The sequence below is a fragment of the Pseudochaenichthys georgianus genome, chromosome 8 (assembly GCF_902827115.2).
Source record: "Pseudochaenichthys georgianus chromosome 8, fPseGeo1.2, whole genome shotgun sequence".
NCBI lineage: Eukaryota > Metazoa > Chordata > Actinopteri > Perciformes > Channichthyidae > Pseudochaenichthys > Pseudochaenichthys georgianus.
The window spans coordinates 26,708,874-26,730,744 of NC_047510.2; the positions used below are offsets into that span (position 1 = coordinate 26,708,874).

Here is a 21,871-nt window from a genome sequence, read left to right on the forward strand (position 1 = left end):
TCATCTAAATTATCTAATGTACTAAAAGCTTGACACGCTTGAGGTAGTCCTCACTCTGCAGAAGGTGATGATTCCCCTAACAATCATAGGTTAATTTCAGGTAACACCAGACCTCACTGTGGACACTGTGATGTGATTTGATATGCTGCACATCCATATAATTGACAGAAAATGTATACTAGATTGAGTGAAAGTAGATTTTCCAATCAATTGGTAATATTAACCTCAACCAAAGCCCTTTATCTAGTTTAACCACCCTTTTTTCATTTTGGAGTAAAAGAGTAGCCCTCTGAAATCCACCATTGAAATGTCCCCACCACAGATAATGCATCGGCATAAATAAATGATATTTATATGTTATCATATTGCAGAAACAATAAAAAGGCAGGGTCATACTGGTAAACCCTCATTCAATGTCCTTCTCCGACCATTCATTGGGAAAGGTTAATGTAAATATTAATGTAACGCAATGTAGAAAAGGGCAGAAATATGATTGGTATAGTTTATTAAAATGCTTAGGAGGATTCATTCATTAGAACAGAAGTGCATTTAATTGAACTGACCGATGTTTCACTGAATAGTCATTAACACAGTGTTTTGATTCACCAGATGCATAAGTGTCAGTGGATTCACTATTCAGCAGAATTATGACCTGCGGCTTTATTTAGTTGTGAACAGTCTGGACCCATGGGAGTGCCATATAAATAACCATTCTCTAACATCCACATTTACAATAGACAGATATTTGGTTGTTTAATTAGAATTACAGAGTTCAGGGTGCTACTGTGACATTTTCTTATTGGGAACAAGTGGTAGGCAAATAGTGTCTTGTGGAATATAATAAATAACTGGATGTGTAACAAACTGAACTACACAAACAGAGCATAGTGGTTATCCAACCTTAGAATGTTTGCATGCATTAGAATAAAGGTACTTTCATAGAATGTAATTATATTCATCCTTAATCATAGCCCTGGATGTTATGTTTTTGACCCGCAACACAACAGCCACTTTTGTTCATTTACGGTAAATCTCTTTGCGTGCTTCCGTCCACAAGTAACGTCTTCAGTCCGTGTGCACGTGAGTGACTGCCACCTGCCTCGAAACGTCTTTATTCCGAAAAAACAAGGCGGCGTTTCGGTAATGCTTTTGGCAGGAGCAGTCAACGAGCAGTGAGTAGCCTACAGCTAACGTTAGCATCTAGGTCGACCAAAATAAACTAAAAGCTAACTTATTCCAGTTAAAGGACGTAAATGAGGCCATGTGGCTGTATTTACAAGGACGTAACTATTGAAAATCGCAAACTAACTTACTAACGGTGGAACTCAGGTTACTAAAATAACACCCAACATGCAACATTTTCCTTAAAAAGGACTAGCTTCAAGTTATTCAGTTTATAACTCAATGTTACGGTATTTAGCATAATGTGTTATCCTTGTGCATATAATTATGTGCATGTTGTCTTATGGTTTTGTACATTTACATAACAGCCATATTGTTTTATATTGAATCCCATGTAATTGTTGTTTTGTGAGAGAGTGGACCATAATATCAAATCACCCGAGAATTCATGCCCCAGAACTATTGCACAGAATAGTAGTGTCAAACAAGAATTGTATTTGTGCTAGTGTCCTTATCATGTGCTCAGCAGTAACATATCATGTTGCGTGCTGAGGGAAAGTTGAAACTGGATCCTATCTGACATTAGAAATAAATTCCCCACTAACCTTTGACCCTGAATGTCTATTTGTCCTTTTCAAATCCATACAGGAGTAAATGTAATCCATGAAGCCCTGCATATGGTTTTCTATGTATTCTGTTGTTTGTTTCTGTGTAGATTTGTATGAGATGGCAGCTAAGTAAAAAATATGCCCATCTGCAGAACACACATTTGTTCACCTGCAAGCATGAACCCACATAAACAAACTCTAATATTCATCCCAAACCTCATGGAATACACACACCATATGGTGTTGCCTGTGTCGTCAGTGTGTTTCCTGTGCTGTGTAATTAGAGAGGAAGTCGATATATGTTCGAGCTATCTATAGTTATGAGCTCAATAAGAAATAATATAATACAATAAATGGGTTTCATAAATAACCACACTTTCCTAATCATAGCATGTTAAATGAGATAAAGCGTTGTATTATAACCAATGATCAGCATATAAACTGTAGGTGTGTAGGTGTGTGTGTGTGTGTGTGTGTGTGTGTGTGTGTGTGTGTGTGTGTGTGTGTGTGTGTGTGTGTGTGTGTGTGTGTGTGTGTGTGTGTGTGTGTGTGTGTGTGTGTGTGTGTGTGTGTGTGTGTGTGTGTGTGTGTGTGTGTGTGTGTGTGTGTGCTGAGTGAGTCATGTGCCTTCATGTCTAAGTTCGCTATCGGATCCACACGACCCAGAATCAATGATAAATCAAATGACCATTCAATATATGTTTCATCTCAGCTGTTTCACTGAGTAGTTAACCCCCCTTCTGTGTCTTGAAATGGGCCCTATTATGCTCCTTTTTCAGATTCATACATTTGTATTATGTCTCTCTACTATGACATGCTTTAATGTTCCAAAAGTTATTTATTTTTCTCATACTTATTGTGCTGCCGTTCACCCTCTGTGTGGGAGAGAAACTCCCTCTGGCGTGAACTTTGGGATTGTAGTCTTTGCAGACCATTTACATGCACACAAACTTATATAAAACACTACAGGAATGAGGAAACCCCAAAAGCACAATAGGGCCCCTTTAATATAAAATACATTTGATAAAACACACTTGTTAGCAGACTGGTCTCCAGATGTGATCCTTAAGTTACATTACCAGAACGTGTGCTGAAATATCCGCAGATGTGTGAATCCTATATTTCTGACCTTTCCTACACTTCCTGACGTGCAGGTTTGTGTAACGATTGTTGCGTTAATTACAGATTGTGTCAACAAATTGCCCGGGGAGTACTAAAATGTGTTTCAGTTGTAAGTCATTCCGGTTGTTGTTTCACATTCGTAGTGTGAACCTGAGCAGGCCATCATAGCATACTGAGGGTTCTCACTTCCTTTACAATAATGTGATTCAGGTCCACAGACATACATAGCCTCAGTATACTGTAAAAGTGATGACGAGAGACAGACGGGGAGAAAGTGAGACACACCCAGGAACAGAGCGAGAGAGACCTTGGTGATTTTGGGTGGATGTGGAGAGTCAGTGATCTACGTTCACTGCAGAATCTAAATTATGTATTGGCCTTTCTCCAGCTTGCAACTGTCAGCTGATAACTACACAGACTTAACATCAGCTGTGTGTGTGTGTGTGTGTGTGTGTGTGTGTGTGTGTGTGTGTGTGTGTGTGTGTGTGTGTGTGTGTGTGTGTGTGTGTGTGTGTGTGTGTGTGTGTGTGTGTGTGTGTGTGTGTGTGTGTGTGTGTGAAAAAATGTATTTATTCATTTGCTAACAAGTCTCATTGCATAGTCTCTGGGTCAGTCATTCTTTTGTCACTTAATTTCTCTCTTAAATTGAAAAAACATGTACACACAAGCACACAAGCACATGCACTCTTACAGTAACGCTATCTTTCGCACAAGGCTGCCTATGTAACACAAACTGCTTAAAAAGAGCACTTCTCTCAGTAGAATTACACCGCCCCCTTTCTTTTCTCCCTCACGCTCTTACGTTGTTCTGACGTTGCGCTAACATTGCTCTTACGTTGCTCTGACGTTGCTCTGACGTTGCTCTAACGTTGCTCTAACGTTGCTCTAACGTTGCTCTGACGTTGCTCTTTGGAAATAATATACAGCATAACCATGAAGCAAACAGTATGTGTGTGTTTGTGCTTTTTTGTGGCCAAACCGTTAACATTTTTCTCTCAGATGCTGGGTAAGGTGTTAAATGCAGTAAGTGAAGGGTATAGTTCTCTGGGATAAAATTAGCTTTTCTAGGAGAGGGAGTAGGAGGGGGGAAAGGGTGAGAAAGAGAGATGAGGTAAAAATCGGTTCCTGCTCTGCTTCTAATGTGCAGCCCGATAGTGAGAAAGAACAGGGAGACGGACTAGGGAGTGATGGAATTAAAGACAAGAGGGGGGGAAGACAGAAACATTATAGAGAGGGGTAGACTAATGAGAAACCATAAAGAGAGAGAGAAGGAGTCAAACTGCCTGTCTGTATATAAATCATTTAACACAAAGCGCTGCAGAGTCATGCACTCAGGGTTGGCTAGCTGCAGTACAGCCGGAGCACAAACTTGTTTTTGTCACTTAGACTGCCCGGACGGACGGTGCATGGACCGCAATAACAATCCTAAACTAGCAGTGGAGATTTTGCCAGTGTCACAAACACACTTTCCCCCTCATTCTACTTTAACGTCTCCCCTCTCTCTTTGACTCGTATGAATGAAGTGTTGTCCTCTTGTCTCACGATTCACCACCTGTACTTTCTGTGATTTGCCCAAAGCTTATCCATATTTATTTCTTGTTTCTCTCCACTCCCCCCCCACCCCCCACTGCCTCTCGTCGTCCCTCTGATCGCCCGACTCCGCCTTGTGGGTTGCTAATTTAAAACATTAGTTTTGAGGGTGCTTTGCAGAACATCCTGACAGATGCAAGTCTTGTTTTGTTTAGTTCGCTCATCATGGTTGGCAATCAGGTGTGTGTGTGTGTATGTGTGTGTGTGTGTGTGTGTGTGTGTGTGTGTGTGTGTGTGTGTGTGTGTGTGTGTGTGTGTGTGTGTGTGTGTGTGTGTGTGTGTGTGTGTGTGTGTGTGTGTGTGTGTGTGTGTGTGTGTGTGTGTGTGTGTGTGTGTGTGTGTGTGTGTGTGCACCCCGTGGCTTCAATCTGCCTACCTCATACCTTTGACTGGTAATAAATGTGTGAATTGATCTGTATCCTGACTCGACACTGGGGTTTTCATGAGTACACACACACACACACACGCACGCACACACACACACACACACACACACACACACACACACACACACACACACACACACACACACAAATACACCCTCGCAGAACTGGAAACCATGTAGAGCTTATAAGAAAGCCTGATCTGTTTAGATTGCTTTTCCTCCTTTTTTTTTAACACTTGGACAATATATTGTATTGTTCTCATTATCTGCAGTATGTATTTTTAATAGGCCTTTATCACAAAAGGTATTCTGACTTGTCACAGTAGGAAAAGCACAGGTGTACAAAATGAAAGGAATAGTGGCTGGATTCTACTAAGCTTCTTTGATTTCAGGAGGTAAGAAAATAAGCGCCCATTTCTGTCTTGACAGTGACAGTAACTCTCAACAAATTGTTTCCTGTTTCTGTATTTTTTAACCATTTAATATACAAATATGTCTTATATGAGAGATACCAAAGGAGTACATATTGTGTTTTGTAAGCTATTGTCTCAGTAATGGTGATAAAAGAGTGTTTTTGTCCCCTGAAATGAACAGAAACTAGAAACAATGTCCATGTTGATTAACATATAGCGGGGTCTGAGATCGCACACTCAAGACAAATGTCGAGCCTTATTCTTATTCCAAGTGTGAAGTGACGTACTCAGAGCCGTCCACTTGTGATCGGAGCACCAAAGACTCATGTGTATACCAATAATGAACCTGATCAGTATTTTTAAGAATATAGGCATTCAAATAATGAAATTAAATGTATCCCGTCTTCCTTTTAATGGCCCAAATATTCACTTTTTATATCTTAACGTTGTGTTATTGCTCATCGGCAGAGCATTGTTTTACTTTTACCTTGTCTGGAATGTGTGTGTGTGTGTGTGTGTGTGCTTGTGTGTGTGTACTGTACAGAAATATATCTGTCTGTCCTCCCACAGTGTTCTTACATAGAGGTGGAAGAACACTGAGGTCGTTATAGGCATCTACATTTCCCTCTCTGTCTTCCTCTCTCTTGACGTGTGAATCTTTATTTGTGTATTACGACCACTGGAGAGCGGAATATCTCTGAGACAATCTTATCACAGTTTACTGCTAACGTTACCCTATTTATATAGATGAATGTAAAGCGAGTGGAAGCGCAATGAAGCTTCTTAAGGGAGGAACTGTTCACCAGCATCAACTGGAAAGAACAAGCTCCACTGTTCCCAGATTGTAAATTGATCCTTGAATCTGATGAATGCATCGCGCTGGCTGTCTTTTGATATACTGCAGATGGGTGCCCTTGTAACATATATGGCAATTGAGAAATGGAAGCAAAATCAATATTGAAACATGCTGCTGTGTTGCAAATACGGTATACATCACAATAGAACCGTTGGTATTGCTGTTGGCTTGTTTATAATGCAGTAAAAAAAAAAATCTGAGAGGAAATGGTAATGGTGCCAGAAATGAGTTTTCTTAGTCATTATTGGTGGAATTATATTGCAAGACCTAATAGAGAATATAATAAAGACACATGTTGCATTTACTTCTTTACCCGTATGCACTTTGAATAGAAGATCTTTTTTTCTCATACGTCTTTCTCCATCTCCCTTCTCTCTGCATTTTTCTCATTCCCTTTTTCTCTTAGCTGTGCATTCTGGCCCTGTTGAATAATTCAGTTTCAGTAGCTGGCTAGTTTGGATGTGTGTGTGTGGGTTTGAGAATATGTTTCTGTGTGTGTGTGAGGGGTGCGGTGACGTGGGGGCATGGCTATTTTTGGGATTGTGATACGTGGGGGAGGGAGAAAAATAGAGAGAGGGATTGAGTCTGTGATGGATTGATTTTTCATGCCTGTGTTCTTTAGTCACGTGCTGCGGCTGTTACTAGACAAACCCTGCTGGAAAACCTGCACTCACACCTGCAGGGCGTGCTGGCACACACACACTCACACACACGTTGGCAGGGAAAGAGCAAGTGACGTCGGGTATAATAACGCATTCAAGCCAACACACCTGCTGCCTTCCTGAACATACAGCTCATGTTGAAAAAATAAACAACACATGCTACACTGATCTGTAAGCTGCACACAGCCCACAACGCACACACTGCCGTCAGCATCTTGCACAAAGTGACAACTCGGTGTTATGTGGGTGGTGAGGGAGAGGCAGGGGTGAGATAGAGACGCAGCATATGCCTTATGGAATAAACAGGCAGGAGAAGTGGGCGACTGTAAAGACCATACACACTGATGGATGCTAAATCAGACTGAAAGAGGCCAAGAGGGGCTAAACTGGCCTTCGGGCACCCCTATTAGTTTGGCAACGCAGTCCAACATGGTGCCAAAGTGGGGAAACTGTAGAATCATTCCTTATTATGTAACACTGAGGCATGGGTATGGTTTGGGTTTCATGTCAGGCGGTGTTCTAATCAGTACATACTTTAATGTTTGATGCAACAGCAAAAATCAAAGGTTTTTGTTTTGGAGTATTGTCCCATGTGACTATGCTTTTGAGTGGAGGCCATTTTCTTTGCTTTGGAAGGCCTCCACTGCCAAATGAGAAACCGTAGGGAGGCAGAAGCAAAGTGAACTCCTCATTTTGGGATGAATTCATGTGAAATCATTTTGCAAGTGCTGCTTAAAACGTAGAGTCCATTTGAAGTATCGTGGATATTAGGATTCCTTGACTAAAGCTGGTAAAGAGTAACTTACTGTATATCCGCTCGTATTTAGCACGACACCGTTGATACATGTGAGCTTTTAACTGCTCTTCTGCTTAAAATGTACGATGTGGGAACGAGGCGCTTCAACTGTTATCTCTTATGGCTGCTGATTATCAAAAATAATTAGATGGGTCTCAACCACAGTGCTTAATCCCATTAATGTGATCAAATCAGTGCTTCTGAGGGAAAAGTGACAAGAAAATGAAGTAATCATTTGAGCTGTTCCGCCAGCGCTCTGCTGCATAATGTAACAGGACAGAGAGGGAGAGAGGGAGAGAGGGAGGGGAGGGGAGGGGAAGGAGGAGTGAGGGATTTAAAACTGATAAAAAGGAGTGGCTGCAAAGTTATTAGATCAACTTTGTCCTATTTTACGCTCGTTTTTGGTCCTTTTCTCAAAAGCAACACCAAACCTTCTCAAGCAACAGAACATCATACATTATATTTAATTTGGTAAAGATTTTGTTATGAGGTCTAACTTTATACCGTAAACAAATAGAGTGGTGCAGCCAGTGATGACTTATTGTTGTAGGCCGACCTGGAAGTTGGCATGACAAGGGCTCCATAGACAAAACGTTTTTTCTAGGATTTTGGAATATTGCAAAAAAGAAGCGCTTTGGCGAACATATTTATGATTACAATTGACAGAACACATTTGCTTTTAAACAAACTCCATGACGAACACCGCTAAGCTAAAGGGTTGAGGACGCTAAGTATTCACATGTTGTCACTTGTTAGCAACCGCTGCTTTTAGGACTCGTTAAGCATTGGATGTTCACCAGTGGGGAGTTTACTGACGTATTTTATGACAAAATGCCAAAATCTCCCAAGCCTAACCGCATTGACCACATACCTTATTTTGGAACGATGACCAAAGGCTAATTACAAAAATTGACTTTGAAACCCAAGATGCTAAAATACTAGCTCGTGTTCAGGTTTATGACTCATTCCTACACCGCTTTTTGCACAAGGTGATTTCTCTGCTAGATTCTTGACACTTACGACCCCCTTTTTTTTTTTACTTGTTCTTGACAACGTTTTCAAATTAACATATAACAGTCCACAAATAACCAGTGTGCTTTAACAGAAAGAAAGTGAGTGTCGGAGTGACAAAAGCCTGTGCTATCATGCTTGGTTTTATTAATAGGGAGGCTGGCACCCTCCCAAAGGGTAGCAGCTGGGCTGAACTTCTTTTGGCAGACAAGTGAAGGGAAGTCAAGTGTAGTGTGTGTGTGTGTGTGTGTGTGTGTGTGTGTGTGTGTGTGTGTGTGTGTGTGTGTGTGTGTGTGTGTGTGTGTGTGTGTGTGTGTGTGTGTGTGTGTGTGTGTGTGTGTGTGTGTGTGTGTGTGTGTGTGTGTGTTTGAAAATGGCACGTGCATGGGGTTGAGAGAGGCAGTTCCGTGGAGGCAATTGAAAGGTGGACAGCATGTGTGTGTTTCATACATGTGTGTACTTGCCAGATTTAAGGATTCCAATTGTGAGGCACGAGTTGGATAAAAAAAAAAGGCACATATGCTCATGTGGAGGTGCGGAAATGTGTGAGGAGTCGATATATGGTCGCATGTGAGGGCTGCAGGGATTTTATACAGCACCACACACACAGTGGCATGCATACTGTATGTGACAGCATGATGTATAGCCTCCCACCCACTCTCTTCCTTGTATTCCCCCCTCCCTCTCTATATATGTGTGCGTGTGAGTTCTGCCACTAACCTACTTTCGACACTGCTCAGAAGGAGAAAATACCGCAATACTCTCACACCCCTCCGTCATTCTCTCGCTTTACCCCTCATTCAGCGCTCTTCATCTCTGCCCTTCTCTCTTCCTCACTGTTGCTTTCCCCCCTCTTCCTTCTCTCGCCTTTATTCCTAACCACTCTCTCTTTTCAATCATGTCTGTGCCCCCAGGACAGGTGTCTTTCTTTCTATCCTCCTTTCCTGCTCTCCTGCATTGAGCCCCCCATATATTTTCCAACATAGCCTCTTGCTGTCCTCGCCCGTTTGCTGACACCGCATCTCATCCGATATTGAATGGAGATGGCATGATAGAGATGGGCATGATTGATGGGCGGACTCGGCGAGAGAGAAAGGTGGACTGAGGAGAGATGCAAGAAAGCAGCGGGGACACAAGGCGGAAAAGAGCTGAGAGGAAGAAAAATGAGAAAGAGAGAGAAGAATGTAAGAGGAGATGGGGAAGAAGAGAGAGAAGGCTTAACAGAGGGAAGTATATCGGTGAGAAACAGGCAGGGGCTTTACTGAGGAATAGAGACGACAGAAGACAGAGCTAACATGAAGACTGTATGGAGCTGTGATGGACAAGGTGAATGAAAGGCCAGTGGAAGTGACCGAATGTACTTGTGCGTCATATGTCTTCGCCGGTGTACTTTGTGGGCCTTTTTTTGGGGAGACATCTCTGTTTACGACCTGCTACAGTCCCCTTTAAAGCGCACACACACACACACACACACACACACACGCGCAAACACTCACACCTAGACGGGTAATAAAAAGCAAGCATATGCAGAACCACGGGTAGAGCGAGAAACACCAGGGAGGCAAAAGAGAGAGAGACTGAGGACAAATAAAACACTAGAAAGATGAAGGGTGGGAGAACGGAGAGAGAGATCAACATCTCTTTCTTCCTCTCTTTCTCCCTGCTTTTAACTCTGTCATGCTGCTATATTTAGCCATTGAGGAAGAAGGAAGAGATTCATTATTGAATGGTGTATGGCAGGGTGTGAGTCATTTATTCATATTCTAGATTTTTAAATATGTGTGCAAGGGCATCTTTAAAGGGGCAATAGACATATTTTCAACTGATAACAAATGAGGAGGTCATGGTGTCATCTATGTACGATGATGTCAACTGTAATAGCTAGTGCTATCATTGAATAATAGCTTGCGACCCTGGACAGGACACGCTGCGTTTTGTTTACCATACTCATACAGGTTGTTCCCAAACCCCCAGGAAGAGCGCTAGCTGTTTATGCAAATGTGCGTAGTGGCCAAACGGGGGTACTACACTTACGTTCTAGTCGGTGACGTCATTTGGGCCCAACACATACTTTTTCCCATTGACTTAGATAAATTGGGAAAGAGACATCCTTAAATCAGCATTTATAATTTCAGCCAAATAAACTACAAAGTTTGAACACTTAAATAGCCCTTATTTAAATCATTAGGGTATAAAAGCAGAGTTCAGAGGTGTTTTCCCTCTCCATTGATTTAACTGAGCCGAAAGCGGGATATTGTAGGCGGGGCTTAAGGAAAAGTAAAGTGCACATCGCATCCTCTATGGGCCCAGATACAGTTACATTTAAAGCTACAGTCGCTCCATTTTGGGCTTAATGCACCACTGAGCAACTCGCATAGGAATGAACGGGGCCTTACATTGCTACTCTTTTGGGTTAGCTAGTCACGAGGGAAAATGAAAGTATTATCCTAATATGGCTTTGGTTGTGCAATGGCTGATGTACTTCCTTTGTGCTCAAATCGTACCTGGACACAGGCACAATGGCATACTGAATGCAAAGTCTAGAGGCTCCCAATCTAAAGTTCTATAGCCATTACATTGTGCAATCAACATTTACTTCATAATAATAAGTTGATGTTAAAACTGTTTTCCTGCCCTTCTAAGGATACTTGCTCCTCTGACTGCCTGCGAGTGTAACAAGGGAGCTAATCAAGTGGTAACATAACGCTAGGACAAAATGTGCCAAACATACACATCGAACAGTCATTGCTTATGATAAGCATTTCTAACACACACACACACACACACACACACACACACACACACACACACACACACACACACACACACACACACACACACACACACACACACACACACACACACACACACACACACACACACACACACACACTTGTCCCTGTGTTTCTATATCAGTCTCTCTCCCTCTCTTTGCTTCTCCTCTTTTTATTTTTCAGTCGACTACACTCTGCCCTCTCACAGCCTGACCCACACACACACACACACACACACACACACACACACACACACACACACACACACACACACACACACACACACACACACACACACACACACACACACACACACACACACACACACACACACACACACACACACACACACACACACACACACATGCATATACACACTCACAGTTACACACACCCTGTGCTGGGGGACAGGGAGGCTAATTGAGTGGTGCCCTGGGTGTTCTACTAATGTGTGCACATGAGAAAGGAGTGCTCGAACAGATGATAGCACACACTCGCTCTCTCTCTCTCTCACACACACACACACACACGCACGCACGCACGCACGCACACACACACACACACACACACACACACACACACACACACACACACACACACACACGTACAATACATGGTTCACACTTGCACACATACTGTATGATGATGTATGATTCCATAAATAGCCCCTTCCTTCCTCTTTGGCTCATTGCCGTTCCCTTCCCTCCTCCTCTTCACCATGGGAATGCTGATCCCAGAGGAAGGAGCACGCACGTAGGAAAAAGGTGAAGAAGAGGACAACAACTAGGATATATAATAATACAATAAGGAAAGACTGGATTTATTTAAGTGGCATTCAAATTCAAATTACAACTGCAGATCGTGTAGATATCCAGTATGTTCATATAATCTATTATAACTCGTCCTTTCTTCCAATATTCTAATATTTCTCTCTTGGCTTTTTTTTCTTGGTCTATCTGTTCCTCCCTTTCTCTCGCTCGCTCATTAATCTCCCTCACACATTTGCTCTCGCACTCTCTTTCGGACACACTCTCTCCACTGGCTCTCTTTTCTCTTGTAAATGTAACTATTCATCTTGTGACCTTAACGAGACAGGCGGATTGATTTAAGTAGACACCACGTGAGTGTGTGTGTGTGTGTGTGTGTGTGTGTGTGTGTGTGTGTGTGTGTGTGTGTGTGTATGTGTGTGTGTGTGTGTGTGTGTGTGTGTGATATAGACAGAGAGAGATTGTGACAAACACAATTAAATGTACAATGACACACTCCCTCTTGCTTTTTATTTATCTCTCTCTCTCACCCTCTCTTTCTCTCTCATAACTAGCCCTTAGATGTTATGTACACAGAGCCAAACGGTGATGTCACAATGGATCTCACTCAGTGTCCACGCAAGCTATTACACACCAACACTTTAATGTAGCCTGCGTCTGTTTGTGTGTGTGTGTTTGTTTGTTTTATTGTTCTGTGTGGGTGGTGTGTTACCAGAACATACACTTAGCATATTTAACTGACTCATAATGATGGCTTGTGGGTCTGTGTGTGTGTGTCTGTTAGTGTGTGTAAACAGGCGGCAAAAGCAGTTAGTGGCCAGACATTCACTTATGCACTGGAATTGAAGACATTGAACCTTAAATGAAAATGTCATATCATGTTCATTTTTCAATATTATTGTCATTATTTTTTTTAATTTTAAAGTGTGACTTATCTAAAACAAAAGAATGGAAGTTGTTTTAGTGGGAATTGTGTTTAATTATATGTGTCACGTCTGCCCCCTTCAGCAGGATTAGAGTTGTCATTACTGCATCTACAATTGGAAAGCTGGAGAGAATAGAGACATTTGAGCAATGACTATGTACAAAATGCACTTATTATGTCAAGCTGTATTTGTTTAGATGTATGACTCAAGAAGTGTGTGTTCCTTGACTGTCCTTGCTCACTCCATTTGAGTGGATGATTCTCGCCACCATCATTGCCAACTGCATTGTCTTGGCTCTGGAGCAACATTTGCCTGATGGGGACAAGACGCCGCTGTCTGAGCGCCTGGTGAGTTAAACAGGCATGACACAGTGTGTGAGCCATATGTAAACACCATTCAACCCAGGTGACAGCTCTGACTACTTATTGATTTGACTTCAGTGGAGATGCATGCAGCTACTCAGCTTATAGACACATTTAAAGCAATGATTTGTTTCACCTTGAAAACATGTAATGATCCAGATGTGCAACACATTATCAATAATACATTAAGATTCCAAATGATTATACAAAATACACAAACTATTACTCTTAATCCATTAATATAAGTAAGAAAATAAATTCTCTACCATCTCTACGTTGCTACACATTTTTATGAAAATATTTCTTCTGAACACACATTTATCTAGCTACCGATTGGTGTCTGGCTTTGTCTCTGTCTACTTATATCCCTTTAAACCTTTCTTCCGTCCTTTTCCTTCCTCCCTTCATTAACGCCCTTGCTTCCTTTACTCTCTTTCCCTCCTCAGGATGATACAGAGCCGTACTTCATTGGGATCTTCTGTTTTGAGTCTGGAATAAAGATCCTGGCGCTCGGTTTCACCTTCCACAAGAACTCCTACCTGAGGAATGGTTGGAACGTCATGGACTTTGTGGTGGTGTGCACAGGGTGAGTGGCAAACAAATAAACAATAGCCCTACCTGTCACAAAACACACACATGCAGTACCAGGGTGTCCGCGGGATCTTAAAAAGTATTAAAAGTTGATAAATCCATTTAACGAAAATGAAGGCTATTAAAAAGTATTAAACGGCATTTTCCAAGGTATTACATTTTGTAGCTTGTTTTCAATAAGTATATAAATGGTCCAAAGAGGGTGTATTCTACAGTTAGCCTGATGGCATCCCGTTGGATGTGACGTCACCTGAACAGGACATCGCACGCTCACTGCTTGATAGCGCTCAAAGGCCCGTTTACGCCGGTTGTTAAACAACGTCGTTATGGGGAAATGCAAGTTTGCATCCAAATGGTTGGAAGATAAGGAGGAAGGACCAATCAAGGATCAATACTGTATATAGTCAATGTGAGGTAAAGTATGTCGCCAATGTAACCGGTTAAAACTCGAACTGGCGATGAGGTCTTAAAATGTATGAAAAGGGTCTTAAAATAGGTCAATACATCTGACTTCAGGATTCCTGCATACTGTACCCTGAGTACATTAAGTACCTACATGAACACTTACAAATGCACACACGCATATATAAAAGATACAAATATGATGTTGTTCAACTTAAACAGAAGAACATAGGGTCGTTTATCATGTGCTTTAGTGCTGGTTTGAACATGTGTATGTCTGTGAGGGTCCTACCCCTGCTCCTTTGCCCTAATAAAGGGCCCCATTCTGGGCAAGGCAGCAGGCAGATCACAGAGCAGAACTGCAGGCAGCCAGCCGCCTGGGTAGCGAGCAAATGTCACCATGATGTACACAGACAAAGAGGGGGTGGGGGTCACAGAGGAAAGAGACATCAGATAGAAGGAGTGAAAGGGGGATGTGCAAAATGAACAGGTGTATGTAGACAGAGAAGCAAAGGGATTGAATGGAAAGAGACAAGGGAGGTAAAAACCATCCCCTTCAAAACAAGCGCGATTTGTCCAGATGTTTTCCCAACACGTGTCTATCTTATAATTCATCATTTTAACTGTAAATTGACATCCAGTCTTTAACGACACTTTCTCTTTAATGTAAATATTGCAGGCTGTGTGGTGTTTACAACTGTGAAAACGCTGGTGTGTGGGAGCAGTTTTTGTTAAATGATTAATGGGATTTACACGACTGTAATTGCATAAGTGATCGGTTAGGGAGAAGAGAAAAAACTGTATTGAATGTGTGTCTTATTGTTGATGTGAGAATACTCTCAGTTAACTGAACCACACAACTGATGTTCTCTATACAGTAGTTGTCTTAAGACATTCGCAAAGCTTAATAACTCTTTTCTGATAAAAACAACACACTTTGGTTCTCATTTTGTCTTTTGCTAATTGTGAAATACATTGATTCTGATAGCATAGATAGAGTACATGAATCATTAGACATGCCACATAGGGAAACTGTTACTATGCCACTGTGTCCAATACAATGAGATGTGGGAGTTCTGGCGCAGGTTCATATGTTGAGGTCACTGCATATGGTTATTTGGGAGCTTTATATGTTACATAAACCTTCCACATATTTGCTGACAAAGCACCAGAGAAACTGGTGATTGCCCCCCTCTGCCTACCTCTATCTCTTTTTCTCACACACATTCACCGTATGGCGGTATGTCCTCCTTATGCTTCGATAATAAGAGTAATCATGAATCCAAGCTCTTCCCGGCATTGCAAAGCAGAGTGACTGTAAGAGAGACGAGGGGTGAGCAGATGAGTGTCGGCGAGACAGGAGGGAGGAGAGGAAGAACAGGGAGAGCAGAGGGAAGTGAAGCAGTCCTTAACTTCCAGGAAACGCCCGGTCTCACATAATCCCCCCCCCCCACCCACCTCTGATTTTTTAAGAGGACATCTAATGTTTTGACAGTGAAACCCTCTGAGCAAGCATGACACAGCAGTTTAATAATCTGTGTCTGCTATAGGCACAGGCATAGCTGGTGCTGTGTGAGATGTTGTTACAACAGGCAAGCAGAATGTTATGGTTTTAATGACAATGTACCTCCAAAGTGAACCTGCAAAGCACTTCCTGATATGATAGCAATCACAGGCATCGGTGTCTTTAGACTACTTTCAAAGTGTCCTGGCTTTGAACTTAAAAAGCATGTTCATGGCCATGTTAGATTTCTCGAGAAAATAGATGGAAACTAGGCTTAAATATACTCTTCCTTTATCTCATATGTTTTGTAATGAAATGAGAAATGCACAGATGACCTTTTCCTCTTATAGTGTCAACCATATTGCAATTGCAATCAGTCAAAAATGATCGCAAGATATTGGTTCACAATTGTTTATTCTTATTATCATTATAGGACTGAAAAGTGCACCAGAATGGTTTGTTAGATAGTCAAAACATTTGGCAACAATTGGATTTTTTCAGTAGAAGTACAGTCCAAGAAGAGACCAATTGCTCTCTGCAACCATGAAGAGTCACTGGAAATAACACTGTCTGAGGCACTACTTTAAGAACACAGATATAGACTGAGGAAAGCTAGCAATATGTCAAAACACACACACACACACACACACACACACACACACACACACACACACACACACACACACACACACACACACACACACACACACACACACACACACACACACACACACACACACACACACACACACACACACACACACACACACACACACACACACACACACACACACACACGCACACACACACACACACACACACACACACACACACACACACACACACACACGCACATCCTTTGTCGTGCTCTCTATGAACGGGGGTTGTTTTCTCAGCAGTGCTGCTCTTTGAAGATGAAAGGCTACTTGGCCTTTCTATCCACCCTTGGACGGAACCTTTGATAACACTCTGACCAATGCACGCACACAAATCCACACACTCACATTTCCACATCAAACATTCCTTTCCATTTCCTACTCAATCCTAGGGCATTTGCTCGTGTGACATACAAAGAAAAAACACATGGCTCTAAACATGTCTGAATAGATTAGATATTCACTCCACAACCTTGTTGCATGTTAGCAGATGTGGGTGCACTCTTGTTTCTCTGCCCAAGTGTGTGTGTTGACCTATCTCTTTGCCTGAGCGATTTGGCCCTGGGAATAAGCTAGTTGTTTTTTTTATGCCAAGTATTGATTATTAGTCCAATTACCCTTAGTTTACAGCCAGTCTCGACTCCCATCCTCCCTCCATCTCTCCTTCTTGTTCCTTCATTCAGCTTTGTTTATTGTGAAAAACAGCTGACACATTCAGATAATTAAAAACGGAATAGGTCATGGAGGCATTACTTTCAGTTCTGTCATTGTTTAGAGTTGTACTGCATAGATTTCTGATATAAAGCTGTGTGTTTGACATTTTCTCAACCTTTAATTGTCTTTGAAGTTACGTGACGTTAAACATAATGTCATTAAAAGGAATGATACACTATTAGTATGTGAGGCAGGATATAAAGTTAATACGAGAGGAAATGTATAATTATGCAGATACATGTTATTATGTAATCGTAGTATCATACGAGAGCAAGGAGACAAGAAAAAGTGGAAAGTTTGGAGGGGAGATGAAGCGATTTGGTCAGTGATGTGGACAAAGATAATTAGCCACATTTAGCTGAAGTCGGCAGGAAAGCAGGCGGAGGGAGCAGGCGAAAAAAGATGGTGTTTGTATAATGGTGTCCCATGAGAGCGGGTTGGTGGGGAGATTGTGTAATATTGCTTAATGTGATTGTCCTGAATCATTTGTGTGCCTCTGTATAAAGTGCAGGTGTGTTTATCTGTGTATAAGACGTGCGCTAAGCGGCTTCTCTGTCCCTGACGACATTTTTATCCATCGGTTATTACAAATGACCTACTTTCTAGTGTGCATATGTGAATACAATCATTCACACTCAATATGTTAGATCTCCAACCAGCGGCCGTGTGTGTGTGTGTGTGTGTGTGTGTGTGTGTGTGTGTGTGTGTGTGTGTGTGTGTGTGTGTGTGTGTGTGTGTGTGTGTGTGTGTGTGTGTGTGTGTGTGTGTGTGTGTGTGTGTGTGTGTGTGTGTGTGTGTGTGCATTGGTTATCTTTTTCCGTATGTGTACATGTGTGTTTGTGTGTGTGAGTTGTGATGCATTTACATCATAGAGGAGAAAGAAAATAAAACAATCAATCAGGCTCCTCCATTGGCCCTGTTACCAAGGTGATACAGAGATTCTATCAATGAGCCAAGGTCCCTGTTGCCATGGAAACACTTATGAATGAGAAAGGACCCAGTAACCGTGGAGACGGTGTGAATGAGGAACTGCCTCATCGGCTTGACACCGTTTGTGACGGCGGATGCTGTTTTAGAAACTGAAATCTTCATTATTACCATCATTGTCCTCATCGTCATTTTGTGTGTTTTTAATATCAAAAATCGTAGAAATTGGTCTTTTTTTCTTTCTTGAATGGTTTCTCTTTTGTATTCCCAATAATGCAGATACACAACACAAACATACCTATTTGTCATATTCACTGTTTGTGTTTTTATCAAAGGGGCCCTATATGGTCAGATATGGTTAGAGAGTGTGGAGGAATGTTGGGGATTTTAGACTTTGCATCACATTTACATGCATCAAAAATGATACACGTTGATACCAATAAGGTCAATTAGCAAAACAAGTAATGGCTTACCATATTTAGGTGAGCTCTAATTGGAAAGCACTTCCAGTTATACATATTTTATATTTCTTCGCACATTCGTCGATTAAAATATTTATTCGCAATTAATCTCATGATGTCCATAGTTAATCGCGATTAATCGCAAATTAATGGCACATTTTGTATCTCTTCTAAATGTACCTTAGAGGAATATGTTTCAAGTTTTTAATACTCTTATCAACATATGAGTGGACAAATATGCTTTCTGCAAATGTTTGTTTATTATCATTGGAACAATGACAAATATTCTCCTGAATATTGTCAACACAACAACCTCTCCCTCTCCCTCTCCCTCCCAACCCTGTCTACTTCTTTGCACTGAGCCAGTTGCTCAAACAGACAAGCCTGTTTACAGTTGTCGGCGAAATGCCGCTCCTCTGTCTTCACAACAGTCAAAGCATGAGACTGAAGTTCCCACCTAGGGTCAAAATAATGCGCTGTGATGTGCTCGACACGTTGGATGCGATCCGAATGATCTCAGAGTCTCTCGTCCTCCACAATGTTAATTGTCCTGCAAGCTGTAACCACCGCCACCCATTTAGCTATCGCTGTTGAAAGATTGCTGCTCGTAGACGCCGTTTCCAGGCGTCTCCCCGGCAAACTTTCAAGCGTGGTCTGCCGCAAGCGAGCGGCAGGAGCGGGGCCATCAGCATCAGCTGTGTGCTTGGCTTGCTGTTTAAAACACCTTTTTTTGTATCCATATCTCTCGCTAGAATCTGCCACCATCCAACTAACAATAACAACAACGTCAAGCCTTTGGGCTCTGAAACTACGGGGCGGGCCGAGGACAAATACACATGCGTTAATCGCACGTTAAAATAATTAGTGGCCTTAAAAAAAATGTGCGTTGTTAACGCGTTAACTTGACAGCCCTAGTCAGAATATATGGTTCCGTGAGCTACTAAAGGGAACATCTGCCATGATGTTTCTGCTTCACACAGCTGTACTAAAGTGTTGCACAGGACCTCTCAGTTACAAGTCAGCCTCTGTTGAGGTATTTGATATCACACAATGTCATTACAAGGACCCCAGCCTACACTAGTGATGGAGCACATATACCACTGGGGGTGGGCCTCTTGGTAATTCAATACAGCATCCTTCAATAGATTCAGGATTGGTGTTACTTTTCCCTTTCCTGCCATTTTTAAAGGTTTCCACACAAAAGAGGGCTGACTTCAAACCTGTGATTAAGGCTCTGCTGTGTCACTGGGCCTCTTAGTGGAACAGATGAAAGTGGAAATGTGTCAGAGAGAGAGAGAGAGAGAGAGAGAGAGAGAGAGAGAGAGAGAGAGAGAGAGATGGGAAGGAGGATGATTCACAGTGTGCGTCAGACCAGAGGATTGACTGGAAGTCTGGCGGCACGAGGGAACATCTTAAACAACTGAAGCACGAACATACACACACATGCTGTTCACAAGCCTTTTATTCCGATGATGAGCGGTGTTATCGGCGCTGAGACACACACCAACACACGGTTACTCTGCAGTCTGGCGACACCTCCAAGATAAACAGTTTGAACGTAACGAGAATAAAAATAGGTGGAAATAAGCGAGTCAGCATCTTTGTTTCTCACCATCTGCCAGCGCTCCCTCTCTCTCTCTCTCTCCCCCGCCCTCTTGTCCTCGCATCCTCCCTCTCCTACCCATCACCCCATCTCTCCTCTTTCATTTTAAAGTCTTTCTATCATCCTGTTGAAAAACACAGTCCCTTCAGCCCATCCCTTTCTCGCCCTGATACACGTCTCTGCCTTTCTTCACTTGTCAGCTGTATTGATCAGCTCTGCTCTTACAGGATTTACATACAGTGCTCACCCAGTAGCTTGTAATGACCTGGCAAGGGGTCTGCGTTAAAGTGTGTGCTTGTTTGTAAAAGCGTGTGTATGAATGAGGCTGACTGACGGCTTGACTAGCTTACATATTGATTGCCTTTGCTCACATTTGTGCATTTGTCTCCTTCCCTTTAGGATCCTGTCCACTATAGGCTCAGATTTAGACTTGCGGACTCTCAGGGCTGTGCGAGTATTGAGGCCCCTCAAACTGGTGTCCGGTATTCCCAGTAAGTCCAATCTCTTCATTCTGCATTGAAAAATAAGGACTTATTTGTTTCTCAGTAGTCTCCTGCCTTTACCCCAAACAGTATCTTTGTTTGTCCTAAGCTGAGGAAATGTTTTAGCTTAGCTTAGTTTAGCTTAGCTGCATAACTTGTTCAGGTTTTATTGGTGGATCAGAAATAGCATAAATAAGCTTTTTATGTCAAGGTGTTATGCAGCTTCTGTGTTCTTCATAATGCACACAAAGTGTTCTAATACAAGTGGATGTTCTATGTACTCTCTGCTCCTTTAAAAAAAAAAAATGTTATAGCAGCAGTAGTGTTCCAGCACCACTGCAGTGTTATTAATAGCGTGGACTCCACTACAGAGCTCAACTGGCAAACCAAGGCTTACTCATCACAAAAAAGTCACCAAGCTCCCCATGAAAACCAAATTACAGTTTCCTTCCAATATGTAATATACATTTGATAAATGTGATTGGTTTCCACAAAACAACATTTCACATTAAATGGAACCTGCCACAAACGAGTGCTTGGAGACCTTTTGTTTGTTAGAAAATATTTTTACCTATATTTTACCTCTGGAGACATTCTGCCAGCAAAGTAAATAGAGTACTAAGCCAAGTATTTTTGTATTTATGGTTTGCATTATGACAAATGAAACAAGTCATGCTGATAGTGGAGGACATGAAGGGTTACTTTTTTAAAGATTTAAACTGCTATTCATAATTAGAGGAAGGAGCACCCCTCTTCAGATCCTTGCACCTGATCCTCTCGATGAAAACGCATTTAAATGTAAATTAATGATGGTTAATAATAATTATCAACACTGTTTGCACTTTGTCCTCCAGGCTTACAGGTGGTGCTCAAATCCATCATGAAGGCCATGATTCCTCTGCTGCAGATTGGCATGCTTCTTTTCTTCGCCATCCTCATGTTCGCCATCATCGGCCTGGAGTTCTACATGGGCAAATTCCACACAACATGCTATGACAATCACACAGGTAAAGGATAGTGTGTGTGTGCGTGTGCGTGTGCGTGTGTGTGTGTGTGTGTGTGTGTGTGTGTGTGTGTGTGTGTGTGTGTGTGTGTGTGTGTGTGTGTGTGTGTGTGTGTGTGGGTGTGGCCTAGCAT

General features: G+C 42.1%; 1 protein-coding gene across 1 annotated transcript in view; it reads left to right on the forward strand.

Annotated features, from left to right (window-relative positions):
- The window catches only part of cacna1aa (calcium channel, voltage-dependent, P/Q type, alpha 1A subunit, a), an 86,474-nt gene that overhangs the window by 4,925 nt on the left and 59,678 nt on the right, over positions 1-21,871 (forward strand). Inside the window, 4 exon segments of the mRNA XM_071204064.1 lie at positions 13,273-13,379; positions 13,841-13,980; positions 20,652-20,743; positions 21,589-21,741. Of these exon segments, the coding sequence (XP_071060165.1) occupies positions 13,273-13,379; positions 13,841-13,980; positions 20,652-20,743; positions 21,589-21,741 (492 nt within the window).